At 45.3% G+C, this 24,176-nt stretch overlaps 1 protein-coding gene across 4 annotated transcripts in view; it reads right to left on the bottom strand.

Annotated features, from left to right (window-relative positions):
* Nucleotides 1-24,176, bottom strand: part of NR5A2 (nuclear receptor subfamily 5 group A member 2) — an 88,319-nt gene that overhangs the window by 59,219 nt on the left and 4,924 nt on the right. The window contains exons 1-5 of one of the 4 annotated variants that reach the window (XM_064664482.1): nt 19,040-19,467; nt 18,263-18,400; nt 15,731-15,849; nt 14,320-14,461; nt 10,965-11,611 (exon numbers count right to left, since the gene is read on the bottom strand). In XM_064664482.1, the coding sequence (XP_064520552.1) occupies nt 10,965-11,611; nt 14,320-14,461; nt 15,731-15,849; nt 18,263-18,344 (990 nt within the window). In that variant the 5' untranslated portion in view covers nt 18,345-18,400; nt 19,040-19,467. Of the gene's footprint in view, nt 1-10,964; nt 11,612-14,319; nt 14,462-15,730; nt 15,850-18,262; nt 18,846-19,039; nt 19,468-24,176 lie in introns of those variants that run through there. The other 3 variants (XM_064664479.1, XM_064664481.1, XM_064664483.1) reach the window with 3 other exon arrangements.

The following is a 24,176-nucleotide window of genomic DNA, read 5'->3' as shown; positions in this document are numbered from 1 at the left end:
AGCCTCAAATGCAGAAAATTGCCTGATTTTGTTTTTCATGAGTATGGTGTGTACTAAGCCAAACAATACTCCACTAGTATTTGTTTGTGAGCAGCTGGCTTTCTATCTACTGCTCTCTTCTCCACGTGTAGATATAAGGCACATCAGTTACTGTGGAGTCCTTAAAAAAGAAGCTGAAACTATTTTATACTGTGGTGACCTGGGTATGAACTACACATTAGTTTTGGCTTCCACTTGTACGCTAGATGATTTGCACTCCCACCTAATTTAGTCTCATGCCTCCCAGCAAGCAGCCTGTCTACTACAACCCTACCCTCTCCCACAATTTTAACTGCCCTAAAACTGTTGCACAGACAAATAGGAGCAGAAACAGAAACTTTGCATGATTGTCACCTGTTATTCTTTCTACATGTTTTTGCTGTTACATGAAGGAAAGTTAATACTTAGGATTTAATATCTTTGTGGTTTTACTGCAATTTTCACTGAGCTCCAGAAGTATCAAGCTGTGACTGCTGGCCTGCCTGACCCACCCACTCTGAACCTTTTTCTCAAATATTTCCACCTTTTCCAAAAAGGGGGAACAAGGAATTTGAGGGCTTGTCACTGAAACCACTGACTGTTGAAGATCTCTGCGGTCAGTGGAGCTCGGAGCCACAAATAATTGCAGTTACTGCTGCCTATGTAGTGGCTGTGGCACTAGCACAGTTCCTGAGAAAGAGAAAGGAAAAGAGAAAACAGATAATAAAAAGGGCATATAGAAATAACACGGAGCAAATGAAACTGAAATGCTTGACACAGGCAGCTTTATGGAAGAAAACAGGAAACTGTCAAATGCTGTGAGTGAAAATGGAAATACACTATTCAAGACCTTCATTTGCACTTCTTATTCAGACAAATTCTCATTGGCTTCAGTAAAGCTTTCTTCTGATACTCAGTACAAGACTGGGCCTATAAGCACAGCCTGACTTACACAGAAAATTACTATATAAAAGACTGACTTGTTCATCTCTCTCTTTAGGATAGTAAGCAGCTGTAGGTACACATTTATTTCCTCACACAAGGAATTCTGGCTATAGCATGGAGACAAGGAAGATTCCCAGCACTGTTAGTCTTTTCTGCCCATACCTTGAAGAGAGATGAAGTAGATTAGTGTGTGACTAGAGTGCCCTGTCTCTACCTCCACTAAAGTGCTGGATCATCCCTCAGACTAATCAGCTGCTGCCCAAGGGATGCAGCAAGCTGCTTCTTGAGTGGTGAGGGATTATGACTCAGCACCACCAGCCACTGTGTTTGCTCATTACTCAGGACAAACTGCGAGACTGCAGTAAGTATTCCCCAATAAATACCGAAAGGTTTCCAGCTGAAACAAACAGACTGTGTTGACTGAAACACCAGAATAAAGATACAATTCTTCGTCACATTCAGTGTCACTTAGTTAGGGCGATGTTTCCTGTACTCAGCAAACACGCCAGTAAAAGAATTTCTTGGCATACAGACAACATGGAAATGTCCTTTTAAAAATCAGTTAATACCAACAGAACTCATGAGCTAGCTGGAACCATTTCCTATGCTATGGAAAGAACACTCGAATAAGGTTAACCAAGACATTTCGCCCTCCCAACCTCCCCCCTCCCCATCTATTTCTGGATGTCTTCTTTTGTTCACCCTTTGCTAATTATAGTGGCCTCGCTTAGGTGATATTTATAGTCTTAAAAGAGTTGCCTGACTTTTAGAACACTTTATTCATGTATATTTCCTGTGTTTATTGTTGCCTTAACTAATTTTTTTAATTAAGTTTACTTGATCCAAGATTTTATTTAGCAACAAATATCAAAGTAACTTTTCTTTCAACAAATGCAAGAGCTGTATTTAGATGTAAAAAGCATTTTTCTATTTCTGAATTTCCGAAAACAGATTTTAGTTTCTTTCCATCTCCGACTGATGGGTACAACAGACAATTCCAGAATTAAACAAAATGAAATTTCTTTTTTCACTGCAATATGAATATTGGTATTTTATTTTACTAATTTTTGGTATCCCTTTTTTTGTCTGTAATGGTTGCATAACGATTGGGGTGTTTCCAAGACATGGTGTTAAATATTTGTTTGCCCTGATGTTTTTCTAACCACCTATAACTGAACTTCCACCATTTGTCGGTGGAAAAGAGACACTGAGATAGTCTACATAAAATTATGGCCTCACTTTCCCATCTGCTCTGTATTTTATCTCCTTCTTAGTTTTCCTTAATTCCTTATCACCTCGATTGTTTCTTCTGTAGTTTTTCTACAAACGTGCCTGTGGTGACACCAATTGGAACACATTTCAGTCCCTATTTCAAAATTGCAAATAAAGAACACTTTAAGGAAAAATTTGGTGAGTATCTTTCAACTCCACTGAAAGCAGCTGGATTTGGGGAAACGTTAAAGCAAAACTAACTGGCAGTTTGCCTTTCAGCACAAATGCTCTCTCCTCTCCTTGATGCTGCCACCCACTCGGACATGGACGGGCTGAGGTAAGGGCTGCACGCCTGCTGAGGACAGAACCGATTGCTGTGTCCCTGTCTCTGTTTTACAGTGTGCCTGGCTGGGCTGGTGGAGGACAGAGCAGCTCATGCAACCCGCTCCTAAAGGAGACACAGGGAGGGAAGCGGCTCCTTTCCAGGGAAGGCAGCTGAAGCTCCACACGCCTGGAGCCCAGGGCTGAGTATCGACCACGACACACCCCTGCCCTGCCCTGCCTCGCCTCTGGACTCGAGCGCGGATCCCCGGGCGGCAGAGCGGCTCCTGGCGCGGCACCTCGGGTTGGAGCCCGGACCCCGTTTACGTGGCCAGGAGTCAGCCTCGGGTCAGGAGGAAGAAAGCGGGAGAGGAACAAAGCCGTGGCCCTTGACTTTGCCACTTTTTTTCGGGGTTTCTCACATATTATTTGCTGATGCCCTGCGCTGGGCACAGCCCCTCAGCTGCAAGCCCCAACACCCCTAATGGCCCCACCTGGGCCCCACCCACGGCACCATTCAGGCTCCAGCGATGCCCTCCCTGAGCTCCCTCACTGCCTGTGTGTGCCCTTGCCTCGTCCCTTCAAATCCTGCCTTGCCTTGGGGCTCTCAAGGGCCTCTCTGAGAGTGGTGGAGTGGGATGGTCCTGGCAGCATCCCCAAGACCGGCCCTGGTTTGGGTGGGAAGTGGCAGCCCCTGCCCCTCAGTCGGGCTGAGGTGATGGGGCTGTGATGCCCAGTGGTTTCTATGGCACAGGGGGAGTAAATGTTTAAAATCAATTCTGTAATGTGGTATAAGAAGGTGTGTTGTGATTTAGCTGAACAAAACTGTGCTTTTTATTCCCAGTTGAAATGGTTGCAGACTTGATAATTAAGAGACTTCTTTTAGAAAAAAAACCAAATATATCAGGGAATGGTTAAAGGCTGCCCTAAAAATAGTGGTTGTGCTCCAGCTTGCTTTTAACTGTTCTTTCCAGCCAGGTGTGGGAGAAGTGGGAAGGATTCAATAGCTATGTTACATGTCACTTTACGCAAAGATCTGCACTGCACTCATTTATTTGAGTACCCTATTTTGGACATGGCCACTGGCTTCATGTTGGCTGTAATGGAGTTCAAATCAAGTGGTTATAATTGATTTGAGTATTTTGTGAATTGTGCTCAGGTTTAAATTAATTTTTGAAATATTATTTCCTCTTGTACTAAGTTTTTGGCTAGCATAAAATGACACACTTCCCTGGCAATTGATGGGTTATTCTATTTTAGAAGTCTGAAAATCTACTTGTTAGTGCATTGTGGCCAAAGTATGGAGTACAGAGATACCAGACAGATGTTTAAGAGCAGTCTGCCTCTTGGTTTTACTGCCTCTATTTGAAACTCCATTTTATAGTAACTTTGACATTGGAAATGGAAAATACTTCAATCCTTTAGTATGTTCCTGTGCTTATATAGTTGTATAGTGTGTCCAACCTGTTCTGAGTGATCTTACAATTTGAAAGCTCTCAGCTTTAGGCCTTCTCTCCAATAATGAATCTGATGACTGACTGTTGTGGAAAACATACTATTGGCACTACCACAGGTAGCACCAATAACAGTGGTAAGGAACTACACAGTTCCTCACTCTCCTTGGTCTTTGTTTAGTTCAGATGTTGTGCTTCTACAAGGCTTTCATATGGATGTATTTGATGCCTCATCAAGCTATGAATATTTGGATTTTTAATCTTTCTTCATAAATCACACTTTCCTCTGTTTTTCTTGTAATTTGTCAGCATTTTTCAGCCCTATTCCTGAGTGGATTGTTTTGGAGCTATTGTCTCCACAGTGATATATGTACAAAGATGATAATCCCTTGACCTGGGACAGCTTACCTCTTCTATATGAAAATATAGAAGAGCATCCATTTATACTATAGGGCATTCTGCAGGGCTAATAGGAAGTCTGTAAGTGACTTCAGCATGGCTGGGATTTCATCCTTACTGTAGGTGATCCTAAGGGCTACAAGTTAACAGAAGAACATCCTTAAATCTGAACAGCCTTGATAAATTTATAACGGCAAACTTTCACTGTAAGTGGGAACTATCCCATACAAGTATCATACACAAGTGCTGGATCTGAATGATACAGGTATCATACAAAAACTCTGGATCTGAATGAAACTAGTCCTCTTCCTGTGGTAAGATTTATTGCCTGGTTGTGTAAAATGTCATAATTTGCAGATGGAAAAATGGCTTGCCTTTTTTTGTTTGTTTGTTTGTTGCAGAAGCTTGCAAAAAACCGAGACCTTTGCAAATGAAGATCTGTCATTTTGTTGTCAAAAATGTGACTTTATGAAGCAAAATCTATGATTTTTATGAGAGACTGGAATTGTTTAATTTTTAACGTGCAAAGCTCTCCGTCATTTGGCAAAAAGTTCCGACCTTCATAGCAGAAAATAATGGTTAAAAATTGTCTGAAAATACAATAGACTGTCAATGTGGCTGAGCTTTCATTGTTCAGTTTCTTGGTTGGCACAGCCGTTATTGTTGGAGTTAACTTTAACATCGCTTTGGACTACTCACAGCATGCAAGATCTAAAGAGCACTATTTTTTTCATCTTGCCCTACAGCAATATGATATGCATTTGCTAATGCACCCAAGTAACCTTTCTATGTCACTGCTGGCAATTGTCAAACAAATTGGAAACTTACACTTTGAAGGAAAACAATTAACTGTAATGTTAAACTTCTGTTTTCTGTAACAAATACCTTAAACTCTGATTAACTCAGTGCCTGCTTCAGGACATGTAGCAGGAGTGGCTGTAGCTATGGAATCATGTCCATACCACAGCTTATTATATCTCTGCTTATGAGCTGGGCAGCTTTAGGAATTGTTACTTGCTCAGATTTTCTCTAATAGGTGATAAAACGTCGTTACTGCATTGTGGCTATTCATGGGAACCTGAGTAAGCTTGCTAGTGAACTACTGACGGTGGATCCACTCAAGTGTAGAAGTGGCAGTCTTTCAAAAAACACCTATATGGAACATGGTTCTTAATCTCAGTGTGACAGTTAACTGGGTATTAGATAGAAAAATTACTAAACCCAGAGTGACTGAACTCAGTCTCCTGCTATCAGAGGTGATAACAACATCGTATGGCAGAGTGAAACTAAAGTATCCATATGTGACATAGAAGGGCATAGGAGAATGTCATCTTTCTTTTTATGCCTAAAAAATGCGCCAGAGGCTTAGCACTGAACAAACTATTTAAAAAGGCTGCAAAATGACATGCCCACATGCTTTAATACAGCATTTAATCACATCCTTTGTTCAGAGAAGAGCCAGATCATCATGAAGTTTACAGTGTTCCTCTAAATTTTTAAATGTTTGAGAAGTATTTTTCTCAGATCCAGATACACTGAAGACAGACTAAAAACCAGCAGCTGCACATGACAACAGAATAACTAATGTGATTACCAAAATCAAGGGCTGTCCTGGACCTCAGTTTCTGGCAGCCCTCTGACTGAAAGAACATTGCAGAAATTTTATTTCATCAGCTATGCAAGTTACATTTCCTGTCCTGATAAACACATACACTACAAAGTCCAAAAGCACTTTATCAAATTGCACTTGATTACTTAAGTCTAAATATTTTATCAACCTTTCATCACCCTGAAGGAGATCTTTTAAGGTATTTCACTGCTGATTTTTTTTCTCAAAAACCAGGAACTCAGAAAACCTATTTTTTTGCTATTCTGTGCTAGTTCTGTGTCATAATTCAATTTCTGCAATTCCTTCTTTTCTACGCATTTCTTGATACTTAACTACATGGAGTCTGAAATTTGAAATTAAAGCTGGTGTATCAAGTATTACATTACTACATCTATCTAAATAGATTTTACAGAAAAAATTAAGAGACCCCAGGAGTTCTGTTAATCCTATTCACACTATTTGCACTTCTTTGAGAAATAATTTGAAACTCTGATAATATAGTTGTGCTTACAAGGAATACATAATACAAAGCCAGGCCTTCGTTAGTTTGTGAGCTGCCAAAACATCTGTGTTGCCATGCACAGTACAAGTTCTATAGACAGGGTCCTTTTGAGATATGTGCATTTCTTTGAAGGCCACAGCTAATGGAAGCAGGGGCAACTTTAGACTTATAGCAAGAAATCTGTCCCGGAACTGATACAGTATGACATCAATGAATGGCCTAAATTTGCAAACTCAGTGAATAGTTGTAGGATGAGCTTCTTTAACATGAAGTACACTGTCTCTTCCTGCAATCATTCACTAAGTGGGTTTGTGCTCACACAATACTTTGACCTATGACATCCTCACTAAAATAGCCAAATAAGTCAAGGTAGTATTTTTTGTGAGTCACCGGTCTTTCAGTGCCTTTTTTTTTTTAACTATTAACATTTAGTTGATTCTGATCCTCAGCCAGAAGAAGGTATCCTGACAACTGTTCCACAGTGCAGGTCCTGTGTTTTTCCTGGCCTGCTTTCTTTTATGGGTTCGGGAATACTTAGCTCTGGAAGTAGTTTTTGAATTTTCACTGATGCGGCCTAATGAGGAAAGACCAGTCCAGTGGAGCTGTCTGCATCCTTTCTTGGGGCCAAGCAACCTTTGGACTCTAGGAACGCTTGCAATATTTTCTTTTTAGCTTTGTACAAAGACCTTTCACCTGGCTAAGACAGCTGGCTACAAATCTAGCATCCCCAGGGCATTCCTGAGTTTTCTTAGCTGAGGATAAGATGGATATATCTTACTCTTATATTTACTGAGTTTTCAACAACTCCAGAATAGCAAACAAAGACCTTCTTTACTACTAGTATCATCATCGTGAGTCTACTGGGAGGTTATCTCTGTATTCTGATTTCATCTGTGTATAAAGAACCACATAGAAACATTTCTCATTATGAATAAAAAAGTAATATGTAATGTCAACCCCCAGAATTTATGATGTAATTACTACTTATAAAGTATTCCAAGTTCACCAGAAAGATAGGGATGTTTGAAATTTCAGCGGGTGGTAAAGTTACTGCAACTGGCTGCTTTGGATCTTATTCTGGTATTATTATTAATCCTGACTAGTTTGCTTCTTTAATTTTTCTTTAATTTTTCAAATAATGTTTGAAGATGAGAGGATCTGCTCCTTTACCGAGTATGAATATTAGCCTTAAATTACTTAAATTACTTAAATCCATGCACAGGTCATCTCCAAATGCAGTGCATGCTGTAGGTAGTTCTAGCCAGTCAATACTTTTACCTTTTATATCCTTAAATGTATAACGTATTCCAAAGAGGTGATGACAATTAGTAGAGCAGTAAGTGAGAAGACTGTGATAAGCATAAGCTGATAAAAATTTCAGTAAATAGTTTTAAAACATATTTGTTGTCCCTTGAGATCTCTTTAAAAAAATCCAATCTTCAGCCAAAAGGAAAGAAAAAGAGAAAACTTAAAAGCTGTATCCCAGTGCTGGGTTATTATCTCTAGGGTAAATAAGGCCTAAACCATTGATGGACTGGGACAGCATTTTTTATCATATCCTCTTCCTGAATTCTCCTAACTACAATTCTCTAAATTTAGCAGAAAGGAAAATAGTTGCTCTCTTATATTAATTGAAGAGACGAGTGTGTAAGACAAAATTTCAAATGAAGTGAAAAGATACAGTAAATAATTGCAAACATGCTGTCCAGTAACTCAAAGCCAGTTGTGCAAGGCATCACTCCTGATGATAAAGTCAAGATGAATTTCATACAAGCCACATTCATACTGCTTAATTATTTGAGTAATTTAAAATTTTAGTCCCAGTGATCTGCTAATGGACCTGTCTTGTCTGAAAGACATCTTAATATTCAGTTGTTAAGTTTAGACAGGTAGGAATAATAATAAAATATCTTTCTGAGCAAATACATACTTCTGTGTACAGGTAGGAAACAAAGCTGTGCTGAAAATCTAGTTGCAACTTTATCACAATTGCCTCCTCTTCCTTCTGCACTTAAAATCTGTCATATTCTTAGGTGGTTTTTAATTTTTTTACCCTCTCCCACAGGGTAAATGTTCATGTTCTGTGGAGCAATCTGAAATAGCCGCTTTTGCTATCTTGATCAAAAGGACCTGAAACCATGGATGCACAGAAGAGAGCTGCCTTCAGGAAAGGTTTGAAACCCTTTGTTTAATACTGATCTTGTACTCACAACTGAAAAGACAGATAGTGTTACCCAGTACTGTTAAAAATGTAGGGTCTGATCTAAACGTGTTTTAAGCACCTTTCTTTTCAGAAATTGAAAAGCTCTAAGTTCTTAGCATTGTGTATAATCTGGTTCCTAAATTTTGGATGTAGATGGATTTCCAAGTGAGTTGCTCTTCTTCTGGAATGCTGTGCAATTCTGTGGATCTTGTCCAGTTAAAAAAATTCATCTGGATATGCCAGAAGGTATGAAACTGTTGTACTTCTAAGCTTGTAAGATGTAAAGGGTACAAACACTAAGATGAAACTAATGCTTTCTACAAATGTGTGAAAGTCAGTTCACTAGCCAAAGGCTCTATGTAGCAACTTCTTAGAATATATGTATTTCCAGAAATCTGTATGTACATGGTAGTGTATACAGACATCCAGAGCCAGAAGTTGGTAAGCATTTACATGAAATAAATTTCTGCCTCTTATGTGTCCATACCAGTGAACATATGTTGGTTAAAGAATATCATCCAGGCTGAGTTTGGAGGTGAAGCGCCTCTCTAAAACTATTCCCAGTATATCACGTTGAATACTTATAAAATCTGCCTCTAGATTAACCTATGGAACCATAAAAAAAAATATTGCTTGAATATCTTTTCATGTTCTCACTTTAATCATAAATGGAATTTAGGGTAGATCATAACTTAAAAATTTTTACACTGAAAGGTATATGCAAGATTCAGTGATCTTTAACATTGTTACTCTAGACTAAAGTACTCCCCAGGTATGGATAGAAAGATCTGGTCTCAGATATTTAAAACATGGTCTATTGGAAAAATAAGATGTTCGCAATTTCAATTTTTAAATTATTTAAAATGGGTAGCGTGGCTTATAGCTTACTATAAAATTGCATACAGCTTAGATAGCAAATATGTGACAGCCTTTTCCTCTCTTTAATGCATTTTGGTTTTTCTCTCTGAGTAAACTTCCCCCGTTCTTTCTCCTTATATAGACTGAGTTTTCAATGATTCCTGCAACCATTCCCACAAAAAAATGGAGGGAAGCTGGAGTTGTATATGCAACATATACAGGTTATCTTTCATGTAAACAAGCTTTATTTCATGTGTCCATGTCATTATGGTTATGACAGAAATGTTGTGGCAAGCTTTCTGATTGCAGCTTTTTAACAGGGTGCTTTTGTGCTCTTGGTTCATGAAGATTCAGTTCTCAGTGAAGTTCTACACTAATTATTGTATTTGGATACTGAATTATTTTGACAGCAGTCAGAAATTATAGGTGGTCACAAAACTTTACAGATTTCAGCAGCAAATACTTGTGGCAAAAACATCTCTCTAGTAGACAGAGATAGGTAACTGGCAACATAATAAGGAAATTCAGATGTGAGCTGAGTTCATCATCTTGAAGGTTTTTTTGAGACAGAAGATTATTCTTGCCAGAGCTAATTTCTGTATCAATAAAGTCGTTAAAAACTGTAGCTCATATCTATTGTCTGATCTCAGATTTCTGGCTTAAAATTTCAGACCTGACTACAACGGACCACCTAACTGCTTTTACAGTTATGAGAAATGTAAATGGAGCAATTTCTGGCCACCAGAAAGCTGTGCATGAGGGTTTACTGGGTGCTCCAACAAAATTAGGACCTGAAAGGTCATTGTAGCAGCCTAGACTAAAGGAATCCCCCATGTACTCGTGGTGATGAGAACCAAAAGGAGTCCTTAAGGTATCTTCTTCCTCCTTGCTTTCTGCTCTGTGTATATCTTGCTTAGGATTCAGCCTTCATGGTTAATTAGACACATGGGAGTGCATAAAATAGTATCTCATTGAGAAAGTGAATATTCTAAATATGGAGTTACATAAACTGTGAACAGAGATAGACAGAAACGGTGTTCCCCCCTATGTTAAATAAGGTAATGAGATAATTACATAAATGAATGTGGAATGGTGTAACAGGTGTGCTTACAACTCTGAATACAAGCCAGACAATGAGTGATTTTGACGGGGAAGGCGTAAAATTTATGCAAGGCCCTATGGATGTTAACAGTAGTTATAATAAATACTAAAATACAGAAAAGCCGAACTGAATATTGAATCTCTTTGCTACAGCTAATTACAGGCTCAGGTGGAAGACAACTTCAAGTTTCTCCTTGTAATAGTCTGACTACTTCAAGCCAAATAAATAAAGAATGAGATGCTCAGGGGGAGAAAATGTAAGCCATGGTTTCCTGCTTGAAGTACAACATTGTAAGAAATAGTATTTTCTTGACTGAAAGATAATATAAGACTGTTACCTACCTTAAGTTCTCTAAAAAAGATGCTACTCCTAGCCCACTCAACAATGGAGAAGAGGGTTTGATCAGCCATTTTACACATAAGCCCAAATGTGTTGAGCTTCTCGTGTTTGCTTCTGTTGGCTTGCTCTTGCTGCAGATATGCCATGATTTTAGCTTGGACTTGCGGCTCATCTGGCTCACATTTCAGGAGTTCCAATATCAGATGTGGAATACTTGCTGGTGAGCTTGTTTGATAACCATCCATGTATGAGTAGCCCATTATTGACTCTGGTGAACTAGTGTAAGGGTCAGGGTACTCGGACTTGATAGCACGGCTTGGAAAATGGCCATAGGTTTGGTAGCCTTGCAAACTGCCGTGGGGTGGCATTGTCATACTAATTGGAGAGGTTACAAAGGGACTTCTGTCATAGTCTGTGGGAGGCAAGGCAGTATGGTTCAGAGGTAGGCCTTTGGAGGCTGAATGGATGTTCTGGATTGCAGAGGATATTGTCAGGTCAGTTGGCATTGCTTGGATCACCTGAGTCATGGCTTCCAGTTTAAGTCCATTTGCTCGGATAAGAGCTTTCTTCTGCTGCTTCAATGCCCTGTCTCTCTTGTACATTGGTCCAAACTTGTTTCGACCGCCACGCATTCGGTCAGCTCGCACAGCTGCCAGGGGAGAGGAGGAAGTAAATCATAATTAAATCTTGGAATAGACATTCTCTAGTGAAACATACACTAGGAGAGAGCAGAAATGTAAAAATATAACTCCTCTTTTTTTTCCCCACAAATTCAAAGTTGCGCTTTTATTCCTAAAGGAAAAGATTCATTTTGACTTAACAAGTGTCACTTTTTTCTAGTAACTTAAATGTCACATGCATATATTACTAACACAGGAGAACTTCTCTGTACATTGATTAGGACACAGGGACAAACACAATGGATGGCTACAGGAATTTCACACCTGCTATGGGATCATGTGGAAATCTCAATGTAATTTGGTTTTATGTCAAGCTACTATGTCATTAAGAAACAAGGGCTGATGTCCAGAATTTGTCTGAGACGTATCCAGCAGACCACATTGTCTCATTACAATCATTCCATTACTGCCTTCCACCGCAGCAAAACATCTGAAATGTAAATTGTGAAACGTTCAGTAGTCATGAAGGGGAATACATTTCTCTTGGCAAAAAGGAAATATTTCCTTCTGATGATTCTGTTCAGGTTGGTGTAAAACTTTGACATTTCTAGTTTGCTGAACAGCTCTACTGAAATGTTTAGCTGCAGTTGGAATGTGCAGAGAGAAAGCTGTCAGCTTGCTGCTGCCTTCCATGTGGAAGATGGAAGTGAAACAGAAACTATTGACACCGTTCTGGTCTACAATATCTCTGGAATTAGAAATAATTAAAACAAATCCTACTCAACAGCTGCCTTGGGAGTCATACTGGTGGTCTCTGCCACAGCAGCGTCTGTCACCATGGTATATATGTACTGGACTAGTGAGTGAGGAGCTTTCACCAAGCCCACCTTACCCAACAGCAATTAGATTGAAAGAGGAACCTTTGACAGCCTGGTGACATGTTGAGACTGCTGAGATTGCTGGAGGTTAAGTTCTTGAGCTTTTTATCTTAGGGATTAGTAAGACATTAAAAATTTATTATGAATGCTAGATACGCATAATACTGTACCTTATCATAAGGACTTTAACGTTTAATGATTTTTTTTTTTTGGCCTATGGTTGTTTATGAACTAGACTTTTAAGGCTATATATATTTATGACTATCAGGGAAATACACATATAAATGTCACAAGTATTTACTATTATGGAAGCATGTGTTTTTCCAATTTTCTAAACAAGGAAAAAGAAGTTGCATGGATGTGGATAAGGAAGCTAAAGTACATTTTCTACAGTATCTTTAAAAGCACAGGCACTTTGCTTGAATTTGTAGTAAAAATGATGCTTCTAAAATTGCGGTTGACTTTGAACAAAATGCAAGAAATTAATGATATCACTGGTAAATGTAATTTATTTTAAATCTGTATACACAGTATCCTCCTAATTACTCTGCAATTAAAAACTGTGAGCAAATTGGATTAGCAAGTGCTTTTGTATAACTCCTACTTAAATTTAAGGTGAACTGCGTGCAATCACAGAAGACAAATTTTGGTCTTGTATCACTGTCAGCAAGGGACAGGAGTTAAAAGTAGGAGTAGATAAATGTATTTTATCCTTATCCTTAATGTTAACAATTACAAAAGGATTTAACACGTCCTATTATTGTACTATTTGAATTTGGAAGCACATGCAGTGATTCAGGATGTTTAGTGCACTGTGTCAGTGCTCGCTCAGTCTTGTGGGCAATTAGAACAGTATTGAATCAATTAAACTGCAGGAGGCTGATTTTTCTGTTTATCTTCAGTTATATCAACAGCTTTCCTTTGCCAGAGTCAGGTGACTGGGTCTTTTCCTTTATGTTTCCCTTCGTGGTTTATGGTTTCCCTCCTTTGGCCTGATTTTTCCTGGTTAAGCATCTACGGTGAATGTCATTTCAGTACAGTTGTAACAGTAAGGAATGTAGGAGCTTGTCCTTGGTCAAGGAAAAATGTCATCTGCTGTGAAATCTGAATTTCAATATTTTATATATCAAAGTTAGAATGAACTATGTATGATTCACAAATTCAAGTCGACATTTTTGCATTCGGTTACCTCAAAGGGTATTGTACACTTTTCATTATTCTCTGTAGATGAGAAAGTGAAATGAAGTCAAAAAGTGTACTTCAAAATGCCTTATTCTCTTTCAATTGCAATAGCCTCACAGGTGTAGCATTACAAAAATATAGGACACAACTTTAGAGATTATTTGGTTCCTTAATCTCAAAGGCAAGTTGGTGTGAGAAAAACCCTTATTTTATCTGTTTCTTTGTTTTCTGCCTTATTGTCAGAAGAATGTATGTTAAAAACCCCATCAACCCTAGATAAAATACAAATAAAATCAGATCACTCTCCATAGTAACAAATAATTTTTTTTATAATCTGGACACTTCTTATGTATTTTATGCTTAATTTAAAACAAGTCTTTTTAAAAAGCTGCAAAACTATTGTATCTAGTTCCATTAATTCACAGACTTTAAACTCCTGAAATATCAAACTATATGAAATGTATATGAAAAAACGGACTATGGTTCCTAGTGTTATACCATTTACTCACTAGATTTTTTTATAAAGCAACAATTTCACTGAGCATGCACAGTAATCTTTTATTATAATTTCAAAAACATAAATATGTAACTTTTGAAATATAAAATAGAATGTAGCAACATCTAATCCTATAATTTTATAGTATAGTTGAAGATATCAGCAAGACTGTAGCTCTTACCTTCCAATTTCATTCCGACACTTAGACATTTTTGAAATCGACAATAAGGGCATCGTTTTCGCTGTGTTTTGTCAATCTGGCAATTCTGATTTTCTATACATGTGTACCTTTTGTTATTCTGGACTGTTCGCTTAAAGAATCCCTGTATGATAGATACAAAAATTAGCCTGTTTTGCTTGAATATTCTATTTCAGCATTTTATTTTATGGAAATCATTGTAACATAATTTTCAGATGCCACTCAAGCACTTACAAAGTTACAGAGTTTATTTTAAATGAGTAATCTGAACCCAGACTCCAGAGGAGGTTTTCTTGTCTTAGTGCTATGTTTTATAGGCTTATGTCAGAGATTGGTAAGGCTGTAGCCTTCTGTGCCTCTGACAGTGGTGGCAGAAATAGTGACACTGACCAGTTCCTTTTGTATTCTTTAATCATAACAGAATTATTAAAGTCTTTCTTTTAAAGTAGTTTTGCATGAAATAAGTAGGGACACTGTTGCAAAGATAACAGAGGTACAGAATACCTCTGGCTACTGTACATCCCAGTGGAGCATGCTAGAGTCATAATAAGTGCTTGTCATTCACTACTCATTGATTATTTTTTAGTGAAAATATAATGGACTAAGTTAATTTTTCCATGCAACTAAATGTTAAATTGCATTGTTCTGGCAAAGGAGTTTCCTTTACAGTGCACTACTTAAATAACTGTAAAATATTTTAAAAATTTTACACTAAAAATATGACATCATAAAATCATAATTATGTAAACCTTATAGTATAATAAAACAGTGCAGATATATTCATCTTTCCATATGATAAATTGCATTTAATAATATTTTATTTTCAAAATTAATGAATGATCTAACCAAATAATTAGTTACTTGACTTCGTGTGTCAAGTAAGCTCTGACAGTTCTAGTTTGCATGAAAAAAGTGCATAGTCATTATAGTCACAGAAATGTACAATGGAATATTGAAGGATGAAAGAAAAATCTTAAGAAAGCTGCATTAGATTTTGCAAAGCTGATCTGTATTGAGGATAATTTTCTTACTTTATTCTCCAGGAAAAGAAATACTCTGAATGGATATAAATCAACTAAAACCAATATTTAGGACAGTTAGGAATGAAAGTTCTTCTAGAACTACATGACAACAGCAAAATACTTAAAAGCAATGACAAAACTACAATGCAAATCAGTCAAAGTTGTTTCCATTTGTGCAGATATCTCTCTCAAAGAGACTTCTAAATCCTAAAGCTTTTTGGTGGTTAAATTTTTTATGTGAATGTAATAAGAAACATATCAGGAACAACCCAAATTATTATACATCTGTTTTCTTTAATTATCTTTTTTCTGCTTATATTTGAAACATTTTTTGCTATACTTGTGTTTGTATGGAGTAATAAGTAGAGAACCTTGCAGCTTTCACAGGTGAGAAGTCCATAATGGTACCCAGACACTTTGTCTCCACAGACTGGACATAGTTCCTCAAGGTCTTCATCATAAGAGTAATTCACCATTTTAAACTGAGACACTGGGGAAAGGAGAAATAGCACATTCAATTAGAATTTATGTTACTAACTTAAATTTTTTTCAACTGTTCTCACCTAGAGAGAAAGCTCACTTAAAACAAGCACACTATTGAAAATAGAGGGACAAAACGTTTTATTTTTAAAAACAACTTACATGGAGACATGCAGTTTTTCATCATCATCAAATCTGCATGGTACTTAAGAACTATAGCAAGAACCATCAACTTCTAAGTTTTATGTTTAGATATTTATATTTATAGAGTGCCTTTAACCTAGTGCTTACTTTATGGAATCACAAACTGAAAGAATTAATTTAAATCCAAGAATTATCAAGGGTAACGTTTAAAAAAGCAGAAAGAAAAGACTGTCACTTGCATATTTAAAGCAATTCGTTTCCTTTAAAGTTTTCTTTCAACATCAGCCTGCAAATATTTACCTAGACAAAATCTGTATCTCACAGATCGAGCACTTTTGCACCGCGTGAAATCCAAGTTAGCTGCTTGCAAAACCAGCTTAAAACCTGCTCCGCGCCTCCCAAACCCGTCGTCTCGGGGTGACCGCCCCCTCGCCCTCGCCCCCTGCCCGCGCCGCTGGATGAGCGCTGCGTGCCCGCAGCCCCGGCTGTCACAGCCCGCGGGTCCGCAGAGACACGGGAGAGACGCTTTTTAGCCGTCCGCGGGTCGGCAGAGACGGCGCACCGGGACCGCCGTCCTCGGGGGATGCGCTCAGGTCTGCCCGGCCCGCAGACCCAGCATCCCCCGCTGCCGGGGGCTGGGCGTGAAAGCTGCGCGCCGGGGCCGCCTGAAGTTTCTGCCGCTCGGGGAAAAGGCGGGGAGGAGGCGTCAGGAGAGGACGGGGGGCTAAAACATGCGGAGTGAAGCGCGGTCACTCGAGCCGAGCTCCCCCACAAGGAGCCCCGGTCAGCCGCTCAGGTTATTCCCAAAATGAAACCCTTCCACTCCATGTGGGGCCGGTTTCCTTTCCCTTCCCTGCTGCTAAGCCCCCGACCTGGTCGGCAAGCATCGTGGCAGCGGAAGGCTCCTTGAGCAAGGCGAGAGGCGGTGGGCATCGCCGCCGCACTGCTTAGGATGTCGCCTTTTTGTCTTTAACCCTGCGGCTGCCACAGGTCGGGGGCACTGGAGCGCTCAGACTCCGCCTGAAGCGCCCGGTCGCCAAAGCAAAGAGCTGCGCCCCGGCGCTCGGGGGAGCTACCGGGGAGCGCGGGGACATTATCCCGCTAGCACGCTGCCGGAGAAACCTTTCCTGAGCGACCTCGACACGGCCAGGGATCGCCGCCTGCCAGCGGTGTGGGGCGGACACGGGGCGGCCGCAGGCGGAGGAGAAGGAGGGCCCGGCCCTCCCCTCTGCTCCTGCGGTCTCGGCTCCAGGGTACGGCGCTGGGGCGAAGTTCCCCTCCTCGTAGGAAAAAACAAATGGAAAAGCAGGGGTTTTCCAAGCGCCGTGCCCTTGCACGGAGCCTCCTCCTTGGGTGAGGAAAGGGCTGTGCAGGTCGCCTCCAGCACCTCCAGGTCCCCGGCCCATCCCGCCCTTACTTCACAGCAGGGAGGAGAGGGGATAATTTCGAAAGAGCGGGCAGAACGGGAGTTGGGGCCCCAGGAGAGGCGCACAGGGCTGGGTGGCCACTGACTGCATCCCGGGGTGCCAGCTCCAAGGCACGGAGCCGACCCTCGGCGGGATCTGCGCCGTCTCCCTCCGCGCAGCGCTCCGAGCCGGAGCAGGGCACTGGGAACAGCCCCGTCCCGCCAACCCCCAGAGACATTTCCAGCACCATCCCAACTCGGGCATCCCTCTGCCTTCCTGAGTACCCCGCAAGGGCGCAAATCCTCCGCGGCATCGGGGCTTTCTACTGCGAAGTTTCGCGACACCGCCGCTGCCACCTGCGCGGTACCTGCGAGCGCCGCACCCGCGGGACAGAGCCCTCGGGTCCCGTTCGGGACCGGTGTGTGGCACACGGAGTGCTCGGCAGGACTTCCCCGCCTAACTCCGCCTGCCATAAACTCCGAGGCAGTTTGGCGCGGACTGGGAATTAGACCGAGATCCCCCGCATCTGCAGCAGGGCGAGGCAGTGTCCGACGGGGCGTCTGCACGCCAGGGAAGGCTGCGACCGGCCAGGTGCTTGACGGTTCCCCGGCCGCGGTTGCACTTTCTGACCAGGGCCTTTCCGTCGCCTCGGCCCTGGTGCCCCGGCACCCGGTGCCCCGACACCCATTGCCCGCTCGAGCAACCCTGCAAGTTGGCCCGCGAAGGCAGGGGCTCTGGGAGGCGCGGAGCAGGCGGCGGCGGGGGGAGCTCGCAAGCAACAGCCACAAACTTTTTTGGCAGGACGAAGGAGCGCTTTGCCGAGGGAAACCCGAGCGTGCGCGGAGGGGGAGCGCCATGCCTCTCCCCCCTTACCTTGCATGTTTTCCGGCATCTGCCCCTGTTCCCCATTCGACCGGGCGAGTCCCAGAGCCTCCGTTTCCACTTTGGGCAGCATGACAAGGCGGCTGCGGGCCGGTCTGGGAGCTCCGTGTCCGTCCGCGACAACAGCACCTGGACACGGCAGCACAGATTTAGCTGGAGCAAGGGGCGCTCGGCGGCCGCTGCCTCTTCCCCCTCTTCCGCCTCTTCCCTCCCTGTGCTCCACGCCAGCCCTTGCCCAGCTGGAGCGGGAGCACCGAGCGGCCCCGGCCGCCGGGAAGCGCCGCCGGGTGCCCGCAGCTAGCGGAGCCACGGAGCGGTAGTCGGGCTGCAGGCGGTGGGGGGCGGAGAAGAGAGGAGGAGGAGGAGGAGGAAGACCGAGGGGTGCCGTGGAGGAAGGAGGAACCCCGGGAGCCGGCAGCAGCTCCACCCGGGGCTCAGCACGGCGGCAGCTCGGCGCCCCGATCCATGCGGAGCGGCACAGTGCACAGGAGCGTTCTGCTGCCGCTGGTGCTGCTGGACAGGGTTCCCACCCCCGTCCCCCTCCTCCCTTCCTCCCTCCTCCTCCTCCTCCTCCTCCTCCCCCGCTTCCCCCCGGTACAAGTGCGGAGGTGCCGAGTCGGGACCTCCGGCCCCGGCCCCGCGGGGAGGCGCTCCCGGAGCCTGGGGGCTGCAGGGTGCGGGGTCTCCGGCGAAGGGGGGCCCCGACACCGCCCTTGCAGCCAATAAGGCAGAGGCGGGATGAGCAACACCCCCCGCGCACACACGCACCGCACACACACTGGCCCAGCGCAGTCACCCCCGCTGGTTAAACGGGGCTGCGGCGTGAGGAACTGGGCTGCTGCCACCCCTCCTCGCCCCAGCGGAGCCCGACGGGTCACCAGCCCCGCCGAGCTGGGGCTACGCCTACTCTCCCTTCCGCGGCTGTGCCGGCGGGCAGCCACGCTCTAGCTCCCTTGGGGCCGGCGGGGCAATGCCCTCGCCCGGCCAGCGGCGGCTGAGGACACCCCGGACCTCGCCTTCTCTCGGGGCGGGCGGGGGTACACAGTGGAACCCCCAACCCCTGCGGCCACGTTGCAGCCGGCGCAGCCCTAGGGTCTGACACAAGCGGGCAGGAGCCGCGTTGGAGCTCGCTGCACCTATTTAGGCTTTTTCGGTCTCCCTCCCCTAAGCTTCTTGCGAAATCTGTCAGTGCCAGTAGCATCGTTTGCCAAAAGCCAGTGCCCTGGCAGAGCCATCGCTCCCTTCCCCGGCTCACAGTGCAGCAAGTTGCACTGCTTTCCAAGTTGTCCCAAAGAACTCGTTTCTCGCACGCTGGTGCTTCAGCGGCGAGAGCCGGGCGGCCCCGCGGCGCGGCGCGGGGGAGCTCCGGGGGCGGCGGGGTGCAGACTGCCCGGCGAGTCGAGCCGGAGCTCTGCCTGCCCCCGTTGCCCTTCCCACCCCTCCTTCGCCGGGAGGGTCCGGGAGGCTCCGCGCAGTTCCCACTGCGGCGCATAGGTTTGGTGGTGTGGGATGAGCGATATTTGCACCTTGGAAAGCATCCGAGCTCCCCATCCGAGCGCTCGGCTGCCCGTGCTCCTCTGGCACTTTAATCTCCGTTGTGTATATTAAGAGCTGAAAATATTTGGCGGTGAAAATTGCTTCCGATGGGAAGTGGGGCGCGGAACTGTCTCCAGCGCAGAGTATGGCATTTCCCACCGACTGGGAGAGAGATGGTGAAAACTGGTCGTTGTTGTAACTTAGTGGTGGTGATCGCAGGGTGAACCCGCAGTGAGTCAAGCGCACCACATGCAGAGAGCAGACTCGGCTGCGCTCAACTTTTTGCATCCAGTAGCCGGGACACCTTTGCTAGTTCAGCGCAAATCTCGAGCCAACCCAACACCAGCATCAGCGGAGTAGAGCCCAGCACGCAGAGAGGCTCAGACCTCTCGGGCTCCTTCCATTCTCACCTTTCCCCATTCCCCTTCGGGCGGGAGTTCGAGCGGGTGAACTATATCAACACCTTATACCTCAAGTTATAATTTCACAGTTTAGCAGGTCATCTGCGAATAAGTTTTAGGACAGCAGGATGGCGAGCTGCGTGAGAAAACAGCTGGATGGCTAGGACGGGGCGGCTGAAAACCCTCTCGAGGGAATGCCCCCGTTTCTAGGCAGAAGTAACTCAGGCTGAGACTCTGTTTCGGCCCCTGGGAAATTGTTCCCAGATACATTAGTTGCAAACAACCCCTCTCGTGTAGTATCGCCCAGCGCTGAGCCCGGGCGGCTCAACACGCGGCGTCCAGAGCACAGCGGCGGCTCCGCTCCGCTCCCCCGGCACCCGCCCTGAGGGCTGCGGGTCGGGGGTCTCCGCGGCGCGGCGAGGCCGCGGCCCTCCGGCCTTCCGAGCCTGCAGCCGGGCCGCCTGGGCCCGACGGGCGGCCGGAGCGCTCCGGGGGCGGCTCACAGAGGAGCGACCCCTCCTCGCAGCCCTTCCCCGGAGGAGAAGTGCTGTCAGAGCACAGCTCCGGGCGCATTTACAGCAGACCGTCAGGACACCCACGGACCTGGGTCCTGCAGCCCGCTGGGCTCCACCGGGCAAGCCGGTCCCCTCCCTACCGCTCACCGCCGGGTGGGTCACGCCGCTTGGCGACACCCCGACGGAGCTCTCCGTGATGCCACTCTCGTCACCGCTGCTCCGGGGAAGGCATCCCTGTTCGGGGGAAAAGCAGGGGAAGGAAACCCCGCGTCCGGACAGGGCAGGCGAAAACAGCCCGAGCGCAGCCGGGGCCAGGCGGGCTGCGGCCCCCGCGGGCAGCGCGGCCAAGTGCCTGCGCCGGCGAGTGGCCCGGGCCGGGTCGGCTCTCCCCGTACAATACTCCCCCGAGGATATGGCCCTAGCACTGGTCCCCGGGCTTTTCGCTCCTACTCGTGGGCTTAATGTGATTCCGCCAGGGAAGGGTTTGGAGAGATTTCAGTCTGTACATCGCAAAGTCACTCTGCGAGCTGTCGCTATGGATGAAAATACTTTGGAGTGGTTATTACACATCCACATTTCTCCGAAGTAACAGTTTAGGGCAGTACATATTAAAAATGATACCTGGTCCCTTGTGGCTACATTTAATTTAACATGGAGTTCTAGCTCTCACGATTGCCTTGAGCAACCTTAATTACCCTTTCTTCTAATATCTTCTCCATTCCTTACTAAGTTCTCCAAACTTTTTTTTTTTAATGCGATTTCTCTCCTGAGTTTGCCTGCCTTGTTCTGACTTTGCCTGAAGGTCTTGATTGACGCGTGTAATTATAATTATAAAAGATGATGGCTCGGGGAGCCTGCAGCAGCCTTGATTAGTACAAGGAGCAAGACCTGGAATATTTTATACTTTCCCATTTAAATGTATGTACATTTACATTAAAAAAACCCACTGTCTAATTTTAAATAATCTGAAGCTTCTTCCACCTCTCTGTTTTCAAGGCAGAGGGTTCTGTGTGATGATATTTCTAGGCAAGCTCCGATTTCTTACAGCTTCCAAGAGTCCACAGAACCTGAGCAAATTTCAAAGCCTTTTCCCTAAACAGAGACATTTCCAACTTGGAAGGTCTGCTTGATGAGAAACAAACAGCATGCTCCCTTCGAGCTTTGTATCGGGAAGTGTCCCGGAGAAGGTTTGATTTATCTTCTCAGCAAACTAGCGAAAGTGAACGTTTGGGGGTGACGGTGGTAAATGTTCAAGACAAACTTCGCAGAAGCAAATGAAACAAATAAAAACTTCTGCTAGGAAGTCTAAATCCGGTCAAAACTACTTAAATGGAAGTATTTAAGGAGAGAAACCCGCATCATGTCCTTCTTTCTCTCCCGCTGAACATTCCCTTTTGCCTGCCAGCCCAGAACTGCCCTGAGCCATCCTACAGTGAAAACTGTGACTTCAGCCAGGCTCGAGGAGGGAGTCAGCGCCACGCAGCCTGTTCCCGGCGCAGCCACACAGCCCCGGGCACAGGCTGGCACAGCCACGGGCACGCAGCGGCGCGGCCGCGGCAGAGACGGGCGCGGCCTCGGGAAGTGCCCCGGAGGAGGCAGCGTGCGGCAGACACGGGATCCCTCTGCAGCCGGCGAAGTTCATAACGCCAGTTTGCTGCTCCACCTCACGCACCTCTCACGCCCAGTGTTACGAGACTGTTTACACCAGGAAAGGCGTGTCCAGTACAGGTTCTGCTCTCTTCTCTTCTCTTCTCTTCTCTTCTCTTCTCTTCTCTTCTCTTCTCTTCTCTTCTCTTCTCTTCTCTTCTCTTCTCTTCTCTTCTCTTCTCTTCTCTTCTCTTCTCTTCTCTTCTCTTCTCTTCTCTTCTCTTCTCTTCTCTTCTCTTCTCTTCTCTTCTCTTCTCTTCTCTTCTCTTCTCTTCTCTTCTCTTCTCTTCTCTTCTCTTCTCTTCTCTTCTCTTCTCTTCCCTCTTCCCTCTTCCCTCTTCCCTCTTCCCTCTTCCCTCTTCCCTCTTCCCTCTTCCCTCTTCCCTCTTCCCTCTTCCCTCTTCCCTCTTCCCTCTTCCCTCTTCCCTCTTCCCTCTTCCCTCTTCCCTCTTCCCTCTTCCCTCTTCCCTCTTCCCTCTTCCCTCTTCCCTCTTCCCTCTCACGTCTTCCCCCCTCCACTTCTTGTCACAGTCAGATCCCCCCTGCAGTGCGAAGGGGAGAGTACCTCGAAAGCGGTTTCCTCTCATCTTTTTGCCGAGGCAATACTGCATTTAATTCCTAGGGATTCATTGAATGGGGGCTGCTAGTGCCTCCAACTCAGGCTTTAGAAAACAAACTGTCCTGTCTAGAGAACTGAAAAAATCAGACCAAACCAAAAAAACCAAAAAACCCGAACAAGAATCCCTAACCCACAAAACCAGTCCACCTCAAACACAAAAATAAACTTTCCTCGCCTATTTTTTTTCTTTTTGATCCACTGTCAGCAAAACAGAGTGGGTGCTTCAGGCTGAAATACTTTTGCAAAATACTTTACTTTTGTAAAACGCACGCCACAGAGGATCATTTCCAAAGCCTGTTCCCTTTTTTTCTGCAGCTAATCGTTCACTGTTGCCTTACGGAGATGTCGTTCTTCTCCGATCCGACATAAAGAGTCATTTCCAAACAGTCAATTATTGACCGAGAAGCTATTTTTCAAGCCCGGCCAAGCTCCTGCTGCCCGCCGGAATGCACTGCTGCCCGATGAACACCTGGCAGCAGCGTGATGACACTAGACTCGGGAGTGAGGAGCGAGCAGGGCCAAGTGGGTGGTAAAGCATCGCTGCGATTGCCTTTCTTTTATTGCTAAGTGAGTCATCAGTGAGGTGTCGTAACACTTCACCGCGTCCCGCCGCCGTCTGCTCCGTCCCGCCGGCTCGGGCCCGCCGTGTCCCCGCCGTGTCCCCGCCGTGTCCCCACCGCGTCCCCACCGCATCGCCCGGCGCGGGGCGCGCTCCCTCCCGCGGGGCCGCCCGCCCGAGGGTGACACAAGTGGGCAGGGGCGGCCGGGCACTGCCTGCTGCGAGGCGGCTTCCCGACGGAGATCCTGCTGATCTAACTGGAGGGCCTGGAAGGGCTAAGGCATCTCCGTGCGCCCTTGGGGAGGCGGTGAGCCGTGCCCAGAGCCGGCGGGAGGGCTTCCCTGCATCGATCCCATCAGCAGCGAACTGCGGTCTGTTCCACGCGACACTTAAACATCCAGTTTTGCAAGCAGGAATTCTGCTAGAATATTTTTTTTCCCTGCCATAAATTACACGAGTTCCGTGGGGAAAACGCCTTCTAGTCCCGCATTGCCTGGACCTGTTGCCGCTAACGGTGCGACGGGGAAACGCGCTCGCCCTGATCGCTCCTGTCTGCTGCGGGGGTGGCGGCTTCCCCCCTAATCGGAGGCGAGGAGGTGAATCCATGAGCAGGGGCCCTTCTCCCAGA

The sequence above is a fragment of the Pseudopipra pipra genome, chromosome 9 (genome assembly GCF_036250125.1).
Source record: "Pseudopipra pipra isolate bDixPip1 chromosome 9, bDixPip1.hap1, whole genome shotgun sequence".
In the NCBI taxonomy this organism is placed as follows: Eukaryota; Metazoa; Chordata; class Aves; order Passeriformes; family Pipridae; genus Pseudopipra; species Pseudopipra pipra.
This window is presented reverse-complemented; position numbering and strand designations above follow the sequence as displayed.